The 20238-nt window shown below is 36.9% G+C and overlaps 2 protein-coding genes across 2 annotated transcripts; one reads left to right on the forward strand and one right to left on the reverse strand.

Moving 5' to 3' along the window:
- Positions 1 to 651: 651 nt before the first annotated feature.
- On the reverse strand, positions 652 to 8331 carry LOC140147780 (U11/U12 small nuclear ribonucleoprotein 25 kDa protein-like). The gene is made up of 5 exons (XM_072169531.1): positions 8244 to 8331; positions 2603 to 2970; positions 1840 to 1945; positions 1352 to 1426; positions 652 to 807 (listed from the first exon to the last, which is right to left on the reverse strand). The coding sequence occupies exons 2-5, from the start codon at positions 2937 to 2939 to the stop codon at positions 738 to 740; spliced, it is 588 nt and encodes a 195-aa protein (XP_072025632.1). The 5' UTR covers positions 2940 to 2970; positions 8244 to 8331; the 3' UTR covers positions 652 to 737.
- A 73-nt stretch (positions 8332 to 8404) lies between these two features.
- On the forward strand, positions 8405 to 19497 carry LOC140149204 (DNA-directed RNA polymerase III subunit RPC10). Its single transcript, XM_072171419.1, has 3 exons — positions 8405 to 8598; positions 15994 to 16081; positions 19367 to 19497. Exons 1-3 carry the CDS (start codon positions 8488 to 8490, stop codon positions 19492 to 19494), a joined length of 327 nt encoding a protein of 108 aa, XP_072027520.1. The 5' UTR covers positions 8405 to 8487; the 3' UTR covers positions 19495 to 19497.
- The last annotated feature ends 741 nt before the right edge of the window (positions 19498 to 20238 follow it).

Below are 20238 nucleotides of genomic sequence, written 5' to 3' on the forward strand. Positions count from 1 at the left end.
TATTGTAGAAGTATATTACATGTACATGCTGCTGTCTCTAATCCAGTGGAGTGTCCACACAAGTTCTTGTAGTACTGATGTGATGAAATAATCATACATGTTTAGTACAGATCTGCTGAAATTTCTCACGGTATGCTGTCAATTGATATATTCAAGGTGAGGGCAATAAAAGGATGAGCCATGGTTGATGTTTTTATACAAGCTACATGTTCAGCTAGCTTAGCAGTGTAGGTCTTTTGGAGGAAAAAACCGTTCAATCATTCGTATCACATTTTTGGATGTAGTTTAAGATGATCATGATCCTATAGATACTATTGTTCTACACCTGTTTAGACTATAGCATGTCGAGCAAACAGGTGGATGGTATTGCAAAATATCATTCATATGAAGGATGAAGAAATAGGTTCCAAGAACTTGTTTAACCTTGGGTGCTACTGAGATCCAGAAACCAATCATTTATTCGAACATTTACAGCATGCTGGAATCATTTTGTAAGCAAGAACTTGCATGCAACCCATCATGGCCTTTCATCAAGATCTTTAGGAAAACCTAAAACTGCTATACCTGAGTAGGGTTTATCTTTCCCTAGAAGTCCTATTCAGAGGGCTGATCTTATCGAGTACCATCGAGTAGCATACTGAACTGTTCAGTCAAGGTGCCTGAACTGCTGCCTTTCACCAAGATCTTCAAAAAATCTAAAGTTGCCCTATCTGTTCAGTCAAGGTGCCCGTCCTTTTTCAGTAACCAATTTCCTTGGTGTTTAACCTCTTCATGAAACATATTTCGTCTTTGTTCCTTATGCCATAACTAAAAAGGAAAGAGATCAATTGTATTTTGTGAAAAAGATATATTTGAAAATCATTTATATGCATCATATAATAGAACTATGTTTTATCTTCGAAGAGAATGTGATTGAGAAATCCTATTATGGATCACCATCTCACAGTTAGCTTTGCAGATCATTTGTTTAATGGTAAAAGCGGTATAGTTACCTTGACATTTTGTAGTAAATTTAATTGATTACCGGTTTTTATTCTAGAACATCTAGGATGAATTTTTTTCTAATCCGTCATTATAAGACTTTATGTGACATAACCTTTTTAAATGGTATCTTATACACTCTCAAGGAATTCAACATTTTTAAACTAGAACTACATTTTGAATCAAGTGGACTTTTTTCATACAAAAATAACTTGTTATGGCCGGATCTGTGTTCAAATGAGACAAATAAAAAACATCACTATAAATTTTCAGTAAGCTACAACACTGCTGATGTACTACCTACAAAAGTAGAGACTGCAGTGGATGTGATGCATTACAGATAACATTGGATTTCACATTCAACACTTACTCTTTGATTTTCCTGTTGTCATCATCTAACTTCTGTCCTTGAAATGCCAACCAGTATGTCCTCCATGTGTACCTCCTGATAGTAAATTCAATTTAAAACAATTATTTAAAATGGTGCAATTACAGCTTATTCATAATCTTTGCATTTGAAGCTGTATGCATCCCAATCAAATTTGGTCATAAACACCCAACAGACGTGGGTTACAATATCCAACAATGTGAGGACCGAAACATGGACTCTGATGGAGTACCCGGCAGACATGATAGTAACCAAATAACACTCATATTGCAGAGGGGTAGCCAGCTAGTTTTCATACACAGTATGTACATGTAGCCAGCTAGTTTTCATACACAGTATAAAAAATCAGGAACAAAATCATAACAGGAAAATATGTGTACATGATGTATCAAAGTTTCAACAAATGAAATAAGAATTGACACATTTAACAGACTTGATTATATTTTTTTTAAAAAGGCAGATCAACTCACCAACTGATTGCCCTGATGTTTCCTTCCCTCTTTTGTTTCATTACAATGTGACGTTTTAGAGCTTGCTTCAGGTCCTCAACTGTCCCTCCTTGAAGTACAACTACAGCTAAAAAACAAATTGGAAAAATGAAATAAAATAACATTACATTTTCATATAAGAACAAACTTGAATTATCAATTTGTCTGTAATCAAGAAAGAATGAACAGTTTAACCAACCCAAAGTGTAACAATTAAACATGACAACAAATAAACACAAATCCCGACCGGCACACAACCCAACTTGAAAAAAAAGGAAGGGAATGTGCCGGCATGGGAATCGAACCACGACCTTCCGATCTCTAGACGGACGCCTTATCCATTAGGCTACCAGCTCCCACTGATAAACGGTGGTTAAAGCTGGGTCTAATGTTATAGCAGTCATGCTATACAATACACACACACAAGTATTACGCAAGTACGCATGTGCAGGAGATCATTATTGATGCTTAATCGTTTCCCCAGTATAATTATAAGTTTTGCCATTATGAATCTGATAATGAAGACTTAGTACAGAAACAAAATTAAAGTTGAGATTACTAAGGTCTATTGCAATTTTGAAGATTTTTATGCTTCTTATATTCAGTTAGTCTTTTCTGGGTTATATTCTCGGTTGAATTCTCATGTTCCTCATACATGCAATGCCACCATCTATTAAATAGCATGCACATTGAAACTCCTAATTATTTTGATATTTAGCCAAACTTGCCGACTAATTTACTTCACGTAAAACTTCACCATCCTGTCTCCTCACATTCACTGTCATTGCTTGTCCATACTCAAGGGCTAGCTGTAAATTAATCTCTTCAGTTGTCACATCAGATGGCAAGTCACACAACAGTGGGTCTTGAAGGACTTGCCCAAGACTAGTTCTTACAATGTTCATGACTTCTTGATGAGTCAAATCAGGATTAGATTCAACTTTAACTTCATCTTGTCCTAGAATGTTTTCAGTATTTTCAACTGATGGTGGAAGGTTAGCAGTGTCTTCACTAGTAGTTTGATTTTGTTCGGTGACCTCCAGGTGAGTCTGGTCCGTTTCATCCAATGTTTGTGTTGCCATTGCTTCAGTACCAGTTCTATTTGATTTTAATCTGGACAAGAATTAAAAGTTTAGATTTGAGTTAACACCCAATTGTCAAGGATTCAAATATAGTATGATGTAATTTGATCTACAACATATACCGTTCTTGAGTTAAAGCAAAAAGGTCAAAGCGTTGGGGTGGTTCCTTTCAAGCTATACCCAGTATGGGCAGGGGTCAAAATATTTTTTTTTTCTAAGGAGCTATTTCCAATTTTAAAAAAATAATAATCGCCCTGTATGTTTTTCCAATGGGGCTCTTTTAAGCTTCAAGAGGGCTATTTTGAAATTCCCACTTCTTTCATTGTAATTATCTCCTGACATTGAAAACAATATATATCGACGGTGATTCGTAAACACTGAAACTTGCTCTCAGACTGTGCTCTCGGACTCAGTCCACACTTCACTCTCGATCTCATGCAACAATGAACAGGTTACAACTTACAAGAACGGGAGTGAACTTACAGTATGAATCTTTATGAAATTGAGTGTCTTTGTCATTTGTGTCTATCGGCTGTACTGCTAACTAGGGCTGCAGTGCCGCCAATACTTATCATAAAACGATCCATTCGTGCAAAGTTTCACTTGCCCAGTTATGCCCACGACGATTGATGAAATCATGAATGAATATTGGTTTGATTGACGTCTGTGTACATGTGTAAGTGACAAGTGTACATGTACTATTATAGAGGTCAGTGAGTGCTACATGTGCGCAATTATACACGATGGTCGCGTACATCTTATAATGCATATAATGCAACATAAAAATTCATTACATGGGCTGAACTAACTTTGGCATTTAAAAGTGAATAGAAAAATCGTCAGGAAATTTAAGATTTTGCACCTGCGAAATGAAAACCGATTCGGACACTAAACTTCTTAATTTAGTTCTGATATTTAGTTTTTGGATGGGGGGCGATTGTTGTGCTTTTGTATATTTTTTTTTCGCCCTGGTTCACCTTTGTTTGGGGGCTATTTTGAACAAATGAGGGGCGAATCGCCCTTCGCCCCTGTGTTTTTTGATGCCTGAGTATGGGCATGTCACACCTCTCAGTGTAACATGCCCAGTAAATCCGAAAAGTACGAAACCGAACGGATTGCTTCCATCCAGGGTTCCTGTTAAGGGGGTACTACACCCCTGCCCAATTTTGTGCCTATTTTTGCATTTTGATTTTTCTCATGTTATATTATAGCGCATTGGTGACAAGTAGTATATTATTGGGGCAAGGACTACAACTACTGCACTGGAAATTTTATTTCAGCACACACAACAGTTGTGGAGTTACAGTCAAAAATGAGGGAAAACCAATATTTGATCAATAAATCAATAACTACTTGCCTTGAGTTGCTGAATTTTCAGTGCAGTAGTTGTAGTACTTGCCCCTATAATATACATATCTTACTTGTCACCTATGCGCTATAATTTTTGAGAAAAATGCAAAAATAGGCACAAAATTGGCCAGGGTGTAGTACCCCCTTAAGGCTTAAAAAATGTGTGTGCGTGTGTGACAAACTTGCATCCAGACAGGTTTTTGTTCGTCCATCTGAAATTCACGATCAATCATACCGGGAAACGCAGCGGCATGCCATGATCAGAACGGAAATCCCTTGTTGCTACACACGTACCCCGGTCTAAACCTCATCAAATGTTGATAATATAAACATGAATGCACCTTTATACCAAATATGAGCAAAATTATTGAATTGAAAAATATGGGACCCGGCCAGCAAAGTATGTCTAACCTGATAGGTTTACAAAACTACTTGGACAATTGCTATTTGCTAAGCCAGTCAGCGTGCTCGATATTGAAAACCTCATGGAGGTTTTTGAGAGGCGATTTCACATGGTGATTCAGCGATCGAGTATAAATTCAGCTTGACAACTGCTTTTGCAGGTGCAATAGTAATACATGGAGACAATCACTGACATTTACACAATGATTTTAATGAATTGTTTATGACATGCATCGGCTGGATTTTACGATCAATGTAAGGATATCGGCCTGTTCCAGCGTGAACTTCCTTAGTTTTCTTCATCAAAAATGCTGGCGATGGTCATTTTTTTGTGGACACTAACTTCCAAATGTCATAGGGTAGAAACGATAGCTGTAGGGGAGATTGGGGTTAGTTGAAACATTTTTCACAAAATCGTCTTTTTAGCGCAAACCGATTACTTTCAAGAAACACTAACCATATCAGTATAAACATATACATACATGCTACAAATACAGCCTTAAACTTTATTGGACCTGCTTATGATTATTCATATAAGCAGGGGTGGAATTTCGTAAAGTGCCACAGGAGTCTTAGTGGATTCTTGCAAGAGAGTTTTTGCGAGAGTCCATGGATTCCCGTAAATGGATTCTTGTTGTACAATCTTGCGGGAGTCCAAAAGGTATTATATGTAGGCGTACGTAAAATGCATTCAAACAAACAAACTAACAACTTAAACTAACAAAGTTAAGTTTTAAATATATGTGTCATCATACTCTCACTTCCATATATGTCATTGCATCTTTGGCGACTTTTCCTTATATTTCGCACACGCTCCTACCGCGCACCTCAAAGCATAGTCAGGAGCGTTACTGACAGCGCTCCTTATTCATGTTATTTATTTTGGAATTTTGTTTGAAGAGATCATAGATTAATAGATAATTTATTTTACTGACACTCATTTCAAACGAAATGTCAAAAATAAATACTCCAAGAACTGTATCACATCAGTCACTCTGAATACCGATCTGTTGAAAGAACGTGCTAGTAAAGGCCCTGCGAACGAAATAGCGCGGCAATCAACTTGAGACCCAAATCATTTCGGGTCATCTAATTATCGTTCCGAAAATACAAGTGCGAAGTTCGTTTCTCCATTCGAACGATACGCAGTGCTCGGAGGCATGGTTTGGGGATCGCACATACTACCATTTTCTTCTCAATTTACGAGCGTGCTTTGAAGATCGGTCAATGTAATAATGGCTGGGCACAGAATCAGATATTGCTGTGGAAATTCTGAATTGCACAGTAAACATTGTTAAAACAAGTGAGATTTAAACTTAAAAAGGACTGATTGTTGGTGATGTTAAAAACCACCGGTACGTAACATTATCGCCTGTCTGTTGGATTCCATTGACTATTTATAAGCCACTGAGTAAATTCACTCGGCAATCAAATATTTTAGCACCTTTCATCATGTTCATCAAATTGAGCTCCTCGAAAATCGCAGGAGAGTGATTTTGAGGAGCTTGATCGAGCTCCTCAACAAAACCAGGAGTGTGATTGATGGAGCTCCACCAAATTCTAAACGTGAAGGCCTGTAAATACCGGTACGCATTTACTTTCAAGCGTTAACCCAAGAAAGTTTAACTTTCCTAATTTTAACTAGACTCGGTTGCCAGTCCTATATATACGCTGTACTATGTAGGCCTATATTTAGGACTGGCTTACGACATTTTGGATGTCAATGGGAAATATACGAGCCACTTAACGATTTGTGCAGGTCAGAAATTTGAAAACAAAATTATTGTCAAAGTTCTGCACCCTGCCTTGCGAAGGGTTCAGAATTCGAATCAGGAATAAAAATATCCGATCTTTGCGATCAAAAACACAAAATTACAACTTTAAACATACAATTGGCAAAAGACATTATTGCCAAACAATATAGAATAGAAAATTTGACGTCAACTTCTCAAAATATTGGAGAAATATGCTCACCAAACATTAGGAAAGTACGCAATCCCAATGATCCAATTCCCATTCAAACGGGTGGGAAACTGAAAGTGCATATATCCCCACTAGTTTTAACCATTGCGTACAGTGAGTCACACACACGAAGTCAAGCATGTGCATCACAGGACCTTGTGCAAAATAATATGCGCTGCACGGTTAGCAGTATGCTAAAATTAAATAATTTGTAAAAGGAAATCTGCCAATACCCTGAGTAAAGATAGTCACTTGTGCTGAGCATCAAATTGGTCACTTATCGCTCACTGTTCAAAATGTGACATCTACACCAATTAAAGTCCCCGAAACTGTCTACTTTTTAGCCGACCTCAATTCCGAAACATTTAGTGATAGTTAAAAATGCGATCCCCAACCCTTTGGTTACCTTTGGACGATTTGTCGAAATCTCCATGAGTCTCCGTGTCTGAAATTCCCCGGTACAAACATCGAAAATGTCGCAATTCTCAGTTCCGGTGATGATACTATATCCGCATCGCTGTTTTCATACATGAATATATGCATATCTCTGACCCCTGTAAGGTCAAAAAGCGTGGCGTTGATTTCAACCAATCCGATCCACCGCTTAATAAGCAGCTTGATACTGACGCGTCATATCTGAGGTGACCAGGAGGCAGGAGCTATCACTTTGGTAAACTGAACTCGACTCGTGCGTTCTTTTGGTTCACATAAATCGAACAAAATTTTCAATAACGGGTAATAGTATGATTTCAATTTTTTATTAATGAAGTTACTTGTAGTTTTGAGGAATGACAAAGTTGTTTTTGGAAAATTAGATGTTTGTTTCAACTGATGATGTAGGATCGCAAGGTGAGTGAATTCGTGAAGAGATTTGCTTGTTTGAGTGATAGTAGGATACGGGATGTAGGCTAGTCCTCTGTGTTTGACCGGCTCCGACGTCTCAATTCACGACGTTTCAATTCGTACCTGCTTACCAGACAGCAATACTGCGTATTGCTGTATGGAACCAGATATAATCTGCCAAAGAAAGTGCAAGACATTAATTTTGTCGACAACATGCAGGTCAATGACAATAAGCCCTTTCGCAATTACAACTGCGCATGTGCAGAAACAAAGTCGCCAAATAAATATAGCGATAAACACAACGAGGCTACTGTACATTTTCAATGGGGTGAACTTTGACGTTTCCGTGAAAACGTTTTGTACTGGAATTTCGCTGACAGTTTGGTCTTCGCAGGAAATTTATATTTGTATTTCACAGGAAATATTAACATATGTAGGAATGAATAAAAATGTTTTACAAAAATATGTTTTTGAAGGAAGTGCAAAGTTCGCCGCCATTGGAAATGCACTGCAGCCTCCTCGTGTTTATCTCCAAAAAATCGGCAAATATTACCCACAATGCATCACGATTCTGAATTTGCGAAAGGGCTTATACAACTTTAATAGTTTACAACATTTGTTTATTTTTAAAAACAAACTTTTTAAATCTTTCTTGGACATTTCTACACGCACAAAATGAACAATTGTCGGACATAATTGATACAGATTTTCACTGCGTAGCTAAAATCTATAAGGCATAATATTTACCTTGATATTTGTTCATTAAAAAGTTGAAATTCTGCTGTGTTTACGAGACTTCAAACCTGGAGCACGGGGTCCAATCAATTATGCTAATTAGGCAACAAAGCTGTTAATAACCGAGTGAAATACCGCCCTCTAGTGAAATTTGGCATTAGGCTGTCAGTAAGCATGCGTAGAAGGCTATGACAGCAAAAGAAGATTTGTAGAATTCTTTCATGACTTTTCGTGGCCAAAAGTCAAAAGTTTTGCAATGTTGATGTTTTGTCCAACATGCGCCAATGTTCTAGTAGTGGAGGAAGGTCCAAAGTGCTACAGATTTTCTTGTAATACTTGCCCATTCATACATAATGTCACAAGAAAGGTTTGTTTTCACGTGTCAATTTTCACATGCATGCCTAGTCCGAATAATCAGACCCAGAACAAAATATTAATTTCTGACATGATCGTGTACTGGGTCTGAACTGTTTCCATATGAAATCATGATGGCAAATTGGACAATAGAAGCACATGGTTCTACGTGACAGCTTTTTAATCCCTATTCAGGTTACGTGAATCACGCTATTGTGGACCATCCTTCTGATACTTGAGTGTTTGGACAAGCGGAGCGGTTTTTGTCTACCTCTCTGTTTGTAAACAAACCAGGAGGTCGAAATCGTCCTCCTCGCCGAATACGAAAGTCAGCGTAATAGTACGGCACTGATGCATGCCATAATCATCATGCCAGCCATGGCATGCTCAGTGTTCGATTTACCACCTGCATACCTGCACCAGTGCATGTAGCATTCCCTTTGTGCATGCAGCTTTTCACTACCTGCCTGCACGCGTGCATGTACGATTTTAGCGCTAGCGATATGACAAGGCCAATATACAAAAGTAAACAAGCAGTCAGTCCGATTTGGAAAAACCCAATCTATTTTTAGCGCAACATCCTGACTTCAGGGCTGACGCAATTGACAATTCCCGATACCCCTATCACGTGAGAACTGTCCCTTTTTTTCATTGACTTCCCTAGTCTTCTACACAGCCAGTTTGCGTTGGGCTGATACTCGTCGATCCTAACGAACATTCGTGATAGCCACATACAGTCTGGTCCGAGACTATGACTTCCCTTAGAGGGCTAGCGTAATGTGGCGTCATCCACCAATTCCCGATACCCTCGCACATGTCGGCGCTGTCATTTTCATCTAATTGAAAAAAAAAAGAACCGAATTTAAACCGTGGGAAATATTTGTTTACGTACAGAAAATAATCATAATAATGTCCAGCAAAAAAAAATAGCTCAAAAACACTTGCATCATTCTGGAAATTGTGCACCTCGTCGGCGACTAGTTCTAGAACAGATGAAGCCACAGCATCCAGTGTTTTGGCTAAGAAATCGGCGAGTGATCGGCATAAAAATGACACTGACAGGGGGGCCGGAAATATTATTACAAGCTTAACTGACAATGATCGTGATTCAATGTGATTTTATGTTTGCTTTAATTTTGGTGCATGCACACTTTTTGCTGTGCATGTAGAAATTTTGGGCTACATGCACCAGTGCAGGTAGGAAAAAATTTGTAAATCGGACACTGGGCATGCTTCTTCAAGTTCATGACATGATCTAGGTATGCCAGGCTGCCACATTTGCTAGTCAGCCAAATTCGCCGAAAATGTCAATGCATTTTTACATAGAAATTTAAAACAACTGGCGAAGAAGGAAACCTACATAAATATGTTTTCTATACTTCACTTGACCCAAATATATGATTTTTTATGGTGATAAGACACTCGCTCATGGAATTTTAGAGGGATTTTGATAGCAGTTCCATTAAAAAAAGCTGCTATCATAAGGCCCTTCGCACTTGATTATTAGTTTCCTGTTTACCGCCCGCGTCCAAAATTGAAAATCTCAAAATAATTAATTATTTTATTTTTATTTCCAATTTTCTCCTTTAAAATAACTTTCAACTACTTCTACTTGCCATTTTCTGACTTTAATAATATCAACAATAATGATGAATGAACAAAGAGTACAACTCCACCTTCACTTATTTATAAAATCAAATATTGTTGTGAAATAATTAAATGCCCGCCCTAGACAAAACGAGTCGATAGTTGCTTGTAATAGTTCAAACCAAATAAAGAAAATAAAAGATAATTAATAATTAAAAGTCACCTCGTCCCTTTTTCAAAATCATAAACAGGAAACTAATAATCAAGTGCGAAGGGCCTAATGAGACAAAAGATCTAGAAACACCCCCGAAATGCCGTTTTGGGGAATTTTGCTAGCTGAATCTTTTTGACATTGTTTGATGAAAGTCAATCTTTGACAAATAAATAAATAAATAAATTTCGGAATTTATATAGCGCTTTTTCCAGAGGATTCAAAGCGCTGTAATTTCGCTGCGTGGTGAATCATCACAATCGGATCGCATCAACTAGGCTAGTTGCAGCCGAACCTGGCGCAAACCTATCCGCACTTAGATTGTAACATCCACCCATTTTCTGCAGCTCCCCAAATTCCATTGGGTGAAGGAAGTTTTGATAACGAAACAACTAATCACCCGATTTTGAAAGCAGGAGGAAACCGGAGATCCCGGAGAAAACCTGCGAGAGCGAGCATGGATCGGGATAAACCAAGTGCACATGAGTCCTTGGGCGCGCCGAGGCTTGAACCGGGACCTCAGTGGTGCAAAGCGAGGAACTTACCGCTGCGCTAACTCGCCCTCCCAAGATGCAACTTTGCTACGGAAAGTGCTATGAAAAAAGGGTTTTCAGTTTTGGCTTTGTTTACTCAAGGGCTTTAATTTGATATATAAAATGATGCAGTTTGATGGCAAATTTGAATTCACCTGGCATACCTACATGATCTGTACAGTAGTATACATGGTACACACCGTCGACGTCCTATACGATAAATATAAATTTAATACTCCGTTGGTGAGCGACGGGCGAGTGGTAGTGAGCGACAGGCGAGTGGTATTTCACTGAACGCAAGAAAAGGAGTTCTATCTGATTGGCTAGCAATCGATCGCTTAGGTCGCTCAGTAGTCAACTACAAACTCATGCATTCAATTCGATTGAAATCGATTATTCTATTATTGACGAAGATAGAGAGCGTGATAGTGTGTCAATAATGTACATTGTATTGCACCTGGTTTTACCAGCATTCCTTTATAAAATAATTTTCTCAAAGAGTTGAATATTATCAAAATTTTTACCCAGGATTTCAAATTTTTTACCCGCAAATTGCAGTTAAACATATCCACAGCAAAATACCGGTCCTCACTAATTAGTACATTTAATTTCCAGTTAGTACATTTAAACGAAACCTGTGATTTACGTGACAACAAATAAAATTTTCTTACAATAGAAATATCATATGGGATACTGATATGGTAGGCCGCAACCGCCACAACGTGGAGCTGCTACGCGTAGCTGACTTTTTGTTCCGTGGAGCCAAATTGACCAATCATGTTAGAGTTTTTCATTACTCGGAGGTAAAACTGACCAATCAAGTACGACTTACTCATTACGTGAAGCGAATTTAGTCATTAAGAATTTGCCAGACGAGCTTCACGTAGTTGCAAGATATCCTCGGTCACGATAGTTATGATTCAAAAAGTAATTTATGAAAAGTACGAACCGACTTATTATTAAGATGGACATGCACTCACAAGAAACTCATACAGTATTGTACACAACTATATAGCTAGGCAGAGTGGTGGTAAACCATGCACACAATTCTGCGATCTGCAGTGTATCGCCGGGAGCTGATTTGTGCATCTTGCGCGGCGTGGCCTGTGGAATTCGACCTTCAGCAAACCACTTCGGATTTACTTTATATACTAGTAGTAGGCCATACATACTGTAGTTACGGTACTGCCCGTTTTCCTATACACAATACTCAGTGCGCTCACCATTGACGCTGCGTGACCTAGTGTATGTTAGAAGTATTATGCCATTGCCTATATGGCGTCACTGTGTAAAAAAATAACCAGTCAATATTTAAAGTATTCTCTGAAATTCTAGAAAATATAGTTTTGTAACATTTCCTAAATTTTTAGCTAATTTAGGTGTTTGGAAATATTGGTACTTTTGTGTTTTAGGAAGGATATGTAAACGACAGATAACACCAAAAAATATGAACAAATTATTTCTAAACCGTGTTAAGTCTGCAAACCATTATGCTTCTCATTTTCAAGAACGCTGGTTAACAATAAGCAGACTATTGTCTCATTTAAGTAAACAAAAGCCCAGACAGTATTGTTACCTTGCGTTAAACTTTATAATCATTCACCCAACTGAAACTATAATACCAGCTCATTGTTCATTGCACAGGTAAAACAGACACAAGTGCAGTGTGTATTTAACCAGAGAAGATCTGATGTAACATAGTTGAGCTGTTTTCATTGAGTGTTATCTTGGTTTAATAGCTTTTAATGGGGTTTAAGTCCTTCAAAGGTCGTGGTGAATTCTACTGTAGACATGACTGCATCATGATTATTTTAAAGTCAACAACATTCAACAATATGATCACCGTGATAGTATGACAGTATCAGTACCGTGGGTGTCAGTGATCCTGGCCTGACACAGTAGACAAACAAACAAACACGCCACACACATGGCACATGCATGCAAGGTAACATTGACTATACACTAATCAAACAATGGTATTGATCCTGTACAACTGTTTGTGGTTTATTTACATTCGATTCATTTAAAATCCACATAGTAAACATTAATTTTGGCAAGAGTTTTCTCTCTCTGGAGCGATGATGCATCAACTGGCTCAGCGTAATGAAAAGATCTAACATGATTGGTCAATTTAGCTCCATGGCGAAAAAGTAAGCTTCTGCGTAGCAGCTCCACGTTAGGCGGTTACTGACCAGCCATATACTGATCATGCGAAAATCGTAAAACATAGAATAGAAACAGTGTGGCCGGCTCTCAAAATCTCAAATTGTCGAACAAAATAGCTCAAAATCACCATGCGTAGTTGTTGAAAAACATGAGGATTTATCGTACTACCACGGCAATTTTTAACACGAAGATATAGGGATGATGACGGTGTGTGGTATATAACCTTAAATTATTGCATTGAATTCTATGATGTTATTTCAAATTAGACTGCAGAACTCAGTCTTAATGATAGTCCGTCATCTGTTGCTGTGTTGTCGGGTCATTTGAATCGACCGGGGGCACTCAGTCCACTGCTTGTTCACTACAGGAGTCCATGACAAGTCTTTGTTTACAGTAAGACCAAGCAGGTCAACACTATCAGCCTCTTCCAAAGTTGTTCTGAAAAAGTGGAGACTAGGATGACTATAAAGAGGTACCGTACATGATTCATGAAGCATCTCTGCGGTTGGAAATAGTGGTAGTCTTGCACTTTGCGCCTCCAAACAGAACATTCCACGTGTTTGCCTAGTCCGAATAATCAGACCCAGAACAAAATATTAATTTCTGACATGATCCTGTTCTGGGTCTGAACTGTTTCCATATGAAATCTTGATGGCAAATAGAACAAAAGAAGCACATGGTTCTACTTGACAGCTTTTTAATCCCTATTCATGTTACATGAATCACGCTATTGTGGACCATCCTTCTCAAGTTCAAGTTTAAGTTCAATTTTATTAAATACAATCAGGCCTTTGGCCCATAGTATTACAAAATATTTTGCATTATAAAGCATCACAAATACACAAACAACACCACAAATTATTTTAAATAATTATATAACTTGTATATGAGAAAAACAGTATACTGATGAATAATTTTTACATGTAAAGTATTACCATTAACATGATGAAGTTTTAACTACACTATTTCTTAGACTGAATGCATGATAAACAAATGCAGCTAAGCTTGCCAAAGTGTTTGAGTCTTGAGTATTTATTAAAGAATAAAACTTTTGACGAGTTGGACGAGTCAAAACCCAAACAGGCAGGTATCTTAAGCATAAGCTGGTGAAAAAAAAATTGCAAATGAGAACAAAATGGAATTAGTCCTCGATATCCCCCGTTTCACAAAGGACACAATTATGCGACATTCTCTATCAATATTTTGAATTCTACCCGTCTCAATAAATAATGAGTGACTCGAACACCTCAACCGGCTAAGGGCTTTTCTATGAGATGAAATTTCAACAGAAAACAAATATATTTCAGGATTAAGGAGAGTTTTGAATTCTCGGTATGTACATAATTTATCAAGTGTGCAAACATCGGCGAACCACTCTTGCCTGGCTGTGTCTCTTAACCTGGTGGAAAAGGATATTAAAAAGTTTTCAACAGAACCAATATCTTGAGTAATCCAGACAATACCAAACCCATACGGTAATTAAAAAGTAAATTTTTAATTTGAGAAACCCAAGTAATATGACCCTGGTTATCAAGTGCATACAACATTTTGTAACATTTGTATGGGTAACGGTGATTTGACATACATAATAGTTTACACCAATAATTAATACAACGGTAGGCATTCATTACAAAGAGTGGAAATCTGCCACATTCTCCTAAAACAGCAACAGTTGTTGTCTTGCTGCCGACACCCAGATATTTCTTACAAGCTTTTACATGAACCCTTTCGAGATGCGTATAAGACTTGTAGCCCCATAATTCTGATCCATAAAGAAGAACGGGCAATAAAGACGAATCACTTATCTTAAATAAGGAATAAAAGGCAGACCACCAACTTTATATGAAATCCCTCTGATTGCAGCAAGTGTTTTCTCACCTTGCTGGGCTAAAATTGAAGTTGCTTTACCCCATGAATTACCTGTGGAAAATGTTATACCAAGATACTTATGAACTAACACATTCAATCTCATTACCATTCAAAAACCATTTTTCATCACGCCTCAAACGCCCTCCTTTGCGAAAAACAATAACCTTTGTCTTATCCATATTTACAGACATTCCCCACTCTTTACAAAATGTTGAAAGTGCTTCTGATACTTGAGTGTTTGGACAAGTGGAACGGTCTTTTGTCTACCTCTCTGTTTGTAAACAAACCAGGAGGTCGAAATCGTCCTCCTCGCCGAATACGAAGTCAGCTTAATAATAGTACGGCACTAGTGTTTGCCCTTGTCTCTTTCTATCTCCTTGATGTAGAACATCAAGTGATGTTCAAGTGATGTTACAGTGCCAATTCTATCTTCCTTGGACTTGATGAGTGACATATAGGATGGATGGATTTTTAAGTCCAGTAACTAGTGCTGTTGTCAATGTTGATAATAAACAGGAGTGGTCCAAGGATGGGGCCTTTGGAAAAAACAGAAATTATAGCTTTTTCAGTTGATGAAATCCCATTCAGTGAGACTTTCAATAGTGGTTGTGAGGAAGTTTTCCAACCATTTCAGCAGCTTACCAATTTCATAAATTCATAATAATTTCAAAAATAGGGGTATTCTTTGAAAATCATTTTGACCTCGTGGGGGAAATAGGGTTAAACATTCATTAAAAGTCATTTCACTTTTGGGAATGATCATGCATGTTACCTTTCAATATGTGACAAGATCTGATCCACTCAGACCATAACATAAAAAAGTTTTGAACTTCTTATGATTGTTTTTAACTGTTTTTTGGCTTGTATTTTCACCTGGAGATCTCATTCATTGGAATCGGACGCATCACATTTACCCACCAGTGTATTCTCATCCTAAATAATCAAATATAATGTCTCCATAATGATGACCAAATGTGTGCTGTAACAAGAGTTATTAGACATTGTCATTTGTAATAATAAAAAAAATTTATTCCCATTACAGATATCTAATAAGAAGTATCCTCAATTGAAGGAGGTTGATGATGTGTTAGGAGGAGCGGCAGCATGGGAGAATGTTGATTCAACAGCAGGTATGCTGTCAAGTTTTAGGATTTGTAATTGTTGGAAATATTCATGGCTATTTTTTAAAGACTTTTCTTTCTTATTTTAGTTTTTCAGTTGTTAGAAAAACAATTTTCAGTTGTTAGAAAAAATGTCTGCAAAAACAAAAGTGGGCTTAAGGGAAGGGGTATGAACGTTTGGACAGTATTTATTGTGGGACATTAGAGCACATCAGACATATCAAATTGCATTCTGAATGTAAATGTCCTTCTGATATCAAATAATTTTGATTTTTTGAAATTACAATGTAATACACATTTTATGGCAAATCATTAAAAATTGATATTTTTGATATTTAACAGTACTTGAAGTAAACTTTATAAATCTGATGATTTATACTTAAAGTGTATGTAGGTGGGATGAAAAGCCGACGATCAATTGAAAATTTTGACCTTTAGATTGAAGATATGTATGTATTTTTCCCAAAACACCAAAAAAAAATAGGTCTTTTTTGTAAAAAATCCATATCTTTAATATAAAAGGTCAACATTTTCAATTGATCGTCGGCTTTTCCTCCCAGCTACATACACTTTAAGAATATATCATTAGATTTATAAAATTTATTTTGAGGACTGTTATATATCAAAAATTTGAAAAATATCAAATTTTAATAATTTGTCATAAAATTTGTATTATATCGTGAATTACAAAAAATGATAATTATTTGATATCAGAAAGACATGCTTCGTATTCAGAATGCAATTCGATACGTCTGAGGTGCTCTCATGTCCCACAAAAAATACTGTTGAAACGCCATAAACGCTCATTCTAGATCCCTTAAACACAATTTCAAAGTAAATGATAATAATTCTGCATATGGGCATAAAAAAACAACACAAAAAATATAGCACATTGCCTTTTTTTTCAAACCTGTTGTATTTGCCTAAACAGAAATACCTTTTGGGCTCTTCCATACACCCCTATGGAAGACAGCCTTTCTCTCACACACAGGGTGTAGATTTTAAATGGAGTCACCCATTCAGGTAACCACATTTGAAATTCACACTCCTTGTGTGGGATATTAATTAGGTCCAAAAAAATATTGTTGTGTTGCCCTCAAGTGGGAAAAATGGGAAAGTTGGGTTGGTCGGTCGGTCGGATTAAAAAAAAAAAAATTTAAACCTTCAGTTTTAAAAATCCTCTCAAATATTAAATAATGCGTCATCAATTAGGTGACATTTGTCAATTTTGACTTCTGGATACTTGTTAGACATGTTAGATAATCAATTTAAGACTAGTCTTTCAAATAAAACATTAATTTTAAGTGAAAAACATTGATTTTTTTGAACAAATCTGTTAAAGTCATCATTCAGAAAATGATCGGTCGGTTGAGGGCAACACAACCATTTTTTTTTGGCCTTAGGTCATGTCTTCCATAGGGTGTATGGATTTCAAATGGAATAGACCAGTGCATAAATACAAGATGGCTTGAAGGGAAATAGCGAATACTGTCTTAAGATCTTGTATAAATGTGATTCCTTCCTAACATGCAGCGAGACAGTTATTTTTTCTGCTATGATCCCACAGATAATTATATCATAATTCATATGTAGCATTTTGTTTTATCAGTTTTTCTTCACACAACTCTGGTATATATATACATGAACAAACCAGGCAAGTCACAAGTTACGGTCATATCATAAGGCCAGTGACACCTGGAATGATACCTAAGAACTAGGATTGTTTTCACGAACAGAATTTTTGCGATTCTGGGACTTTGGGAAATTGTGCGAGTTGTCTATTTTGTGGTATTTAGGTACATTTATGTAACAGAACTTAATATACAGCCTGTCTCCAAAAAAATTGTGCAAGTGAAAAGCGCCCTCTGTGGCAATTAGAAAATACTATTGTGACATAATGCTTACATCAACGTCAAGGGCATAATCTTAGCTCTCAAATGCCATTTAGTCTGTTCAATTTGCTTGTTTTAATCTCGAGATATACTTACTTAACAACGAAAGGGTAAAATCACACTTTTACTAGGGAAGAGGGCTGTACATGTAAATCAATGATAGCATCAAGTTTATCAAGAGTTCCTTCGTGAAATCAAAATAATGCATCAATTACACAACAATACAAAATTGTTTTAAATGTTTTATCATGATAAAGGTATAATGATTCTCTTTTTCCACTTACGACAAATTAAACGATAAATGAATATTTCACATTCTGCTGTAAAATTAATGTGCATATGTCAATAATTTTACCATGGTAAATACTGTTCTCTTTGTCATTCAAGACATGTTTAAAGACAAACAAATATTGCACACTTATAGGTTAATGAACTTTGACAAGTTCATGAAATTTGACAAATTAATGAAATTAGACAAAATAATGCATGCGCGCTGGTGTTGATGCGTCTAATGCACGAGCCCGAAGGGGGAGTGCATTAGACGCATCAACAGCAGCTATCATTGATTTACATGTGCAGCCCTATTCCCTAGTAAAAGTGGCACAATTGTGATTTTACCCTTTTGTTGTTAACTAAACATATCTGGAGATTAAAAAGAGCAAATTGAACAGAACAAACAGTATTTGAGAGCTAAGACTGTGCCCTTGACGTTGATGTAAGCATCGTGTCACAACGATATTTTCAAATTGCCAAAAAGGGCGCTTTTTACTTGCACAATTTTTTTTGAGACAGGCTGTAGAAATCATATTTTTGCTTATTTTTGTTTTGCACCTTAACTCTGCTCACAAAATTCGTGAAAATAAAAACCTCACAAAAATAACATATCATACAGTAGGTTTACCTTAGACCTACCTTAATATGTTGAGTAACTGATAAAACAGGAAGCGGTTTGTTCCAATTCTCTTTCCTGAGGTGAATACATACAATTATGACTCACAGTTGTAAAAGTTGAGTGTAATCGTGGCATTGTGTCTTGGAGCATTTGGACAACGCAGCAGACATGATTTTAATGTGCGAAAGCTGCATCCTCCTGAAGAACCCATGGACTGTATATTTATAGTACGTGGCGACTTTGGGATTTAGTAGTTTATGTTCCTACTTTTGAGTTGCACCCTTTCCCTGCAACTGCATGTGGAGAAGTATATGGTTAAAATATATTACCTATCAGGGTGCAAACCACATTAAAACATGCCTACATGGTTCAAGTAGAACAGATAACTTGTGTTGTATACATATGAAAACCATGATAAGTGAAAACATTCCTAATTTTATCCATCATACAATTTATTATGTATTGCACAACTAATCCAACATTTTTTTTGTTTTTTTGTTTTATTTTCAGAAAAATGTCCTAAATGTGAACACCCAAGGGCTTACTTCATGCAGCTGCAGACCAGATCAGCAGATGAACCAATGACAACCTTCTACAAATGCTGCAAGCCAGAGTGTGGGCACAGGTGGAGAGATTGAATGTTGCAAACCAGAGTGTGGCCACAGGTGGAGAGATTGATTGAATAACAAACTTACTATTTCCTGTAACATTTTGCTCAGAAAGTTCAATGACTTGGCCAATATAACTTTTATCAAAAGTGATGAACAACTATGTTTAAAGGGTAGAAATTACAAGTTAGCCAGAGTTGTAAGTTATGATACATGTACATACATTTCTTGTCAAGAATATTTTGAGATTTTCATCATTCTTCACTGGCTTATAAGGTGTGTGATAGATAACATGGCTACATACACAGAAACAAGCGATATTTTAGAAGACCAGATTCCTAAGGATTCTGTTGTTGTCTTTGACTGGGATAACACATTGAAATTATGTAACCACCAAACACGCACAATACATAGTAGAGTAAGCAAGCAATTCTTAGAGGATCTGAAAACAAAAAAGAATTGCACTCTGTTTGTTATAAGTGCCATATCACCATCAAAAATCAACATGGAAACTCTGCTGGTAGAAATGGACAGACTTGGGCTTACTCACGTTTTTATGGACAAAGATGCATCACCTATCAATGTTGTATCTAGACGTTATGCTTGCAAGGGTAATGTCATTATATGTGGTTATGATAAAGCTGAAGTCTTCTTGGAAATTATGTCCGAGAGAACAAATGTACCTAGTTGGAACTCAGCAGGAGATAATATGGTAGTTTTCTTTGATGATGAAATTGTCAATGTGGAAAACTTCAGTGTCATTGTGAAAAATAG

Source organism: Amphiura filiformis, chromosome 3 (genome assembly GCF_039555335.1).
Source record: "Amphiura filiformis chromosome 3, Afil_fr2py, whole genome shotgun sequence".
Classification (NCBI taxonomy): Eukaryota; Metazoa; Echinodermata; class Ophiuroidea; order Amphilepidida; family Amphiuridae; genus Amphiura; species Amphiura filiformis.